The sequence below is a fragment of the Seriola lalandi genome, unplaced genomic scaffold (genome assembly GCF_002814215.2).
Source record: "Seriola lalandi dorsalis isolate HSWRI2012SDOR001 ecotype SW California unplaced genomic scaffold, Sedor1 jcf7180002054103, whole genome shotgun sequence".
In the NCBI taxonomy this organism is placed as follows: domain Eukaryota; kingdom Metazoa; phylum Chordata; class Actinopteri; order Carangiformes; family Carangidae; genus Seriola; species Seriola lalandi.
In genome coordinates this window covers 32,556-32,981 of record NW_019524656.1, presented here as the reverse complement: position 1 = coordinate 32,981, position 426 = coordinate 32,556, and the positions used below count along the sequence as shown (strand labels likewise).

Below are 426 nucleotides of genomic sequence, written 5' to 3'. Positions count from 1 at the left end.
CCGGAGTCCAGACCTGACGCTGTTCTGCGTCAGGTCCAAACCGGACGGGTCACGTGGTCGCCTGAGGCGTGTGTGTGTGGTTGGTGCCGACCTGTGTGAGCTGGCTGATGGAAGCGAAGCCGTGGGGCAGCGGCTGGTGGGTGGGGAGGCCGTATCCCTGCATGGTGTAGGAGGCCTGCGGGGAACTGTGACCCGGCGGCAGGTTAGGAGGATTGGGAGCCGACAGACCGGAGTGGAACATGGACTGAGGCTGAGGACCGCCCTGACCCGACTGAGAGGAAACACACACACGTTAACATGAACATCTAAAACTAACCCTCACCTGCTTCACAGACCTCTCACAATAAAAATCCTTTTTATTTCTATTTCCTATTTCAGACTTAAACAATTAACAATTTATTGTATTAACTTTTGGCAAAGATGAGC

The 426-nt window shown here is 53.8% G+C and overlaps 1 protein-coding gene across 1 annotated transcript in view; it reads right to left on the bottom strand.

Moving 5' to 3' along the window:
• Positions 1-33: 33 nt before the first annotated feature.
• Positions 34-426, bottom strand: part of LOC111652878 (ataxin-2-like protein) — an 11,382-nt gene continuing 10,989 nt past the window's right edge. The window contains exon 20 of the mRNA XM_087173201.1: positions 34-292. Coding sequence (XP_087029327.1) covers positions 50-292 — 243 coding nt within the window. The 3' untranslated portion in view covers positions 34-49. The remainder of the gene's footprint in view (positions 293-426) is intronic.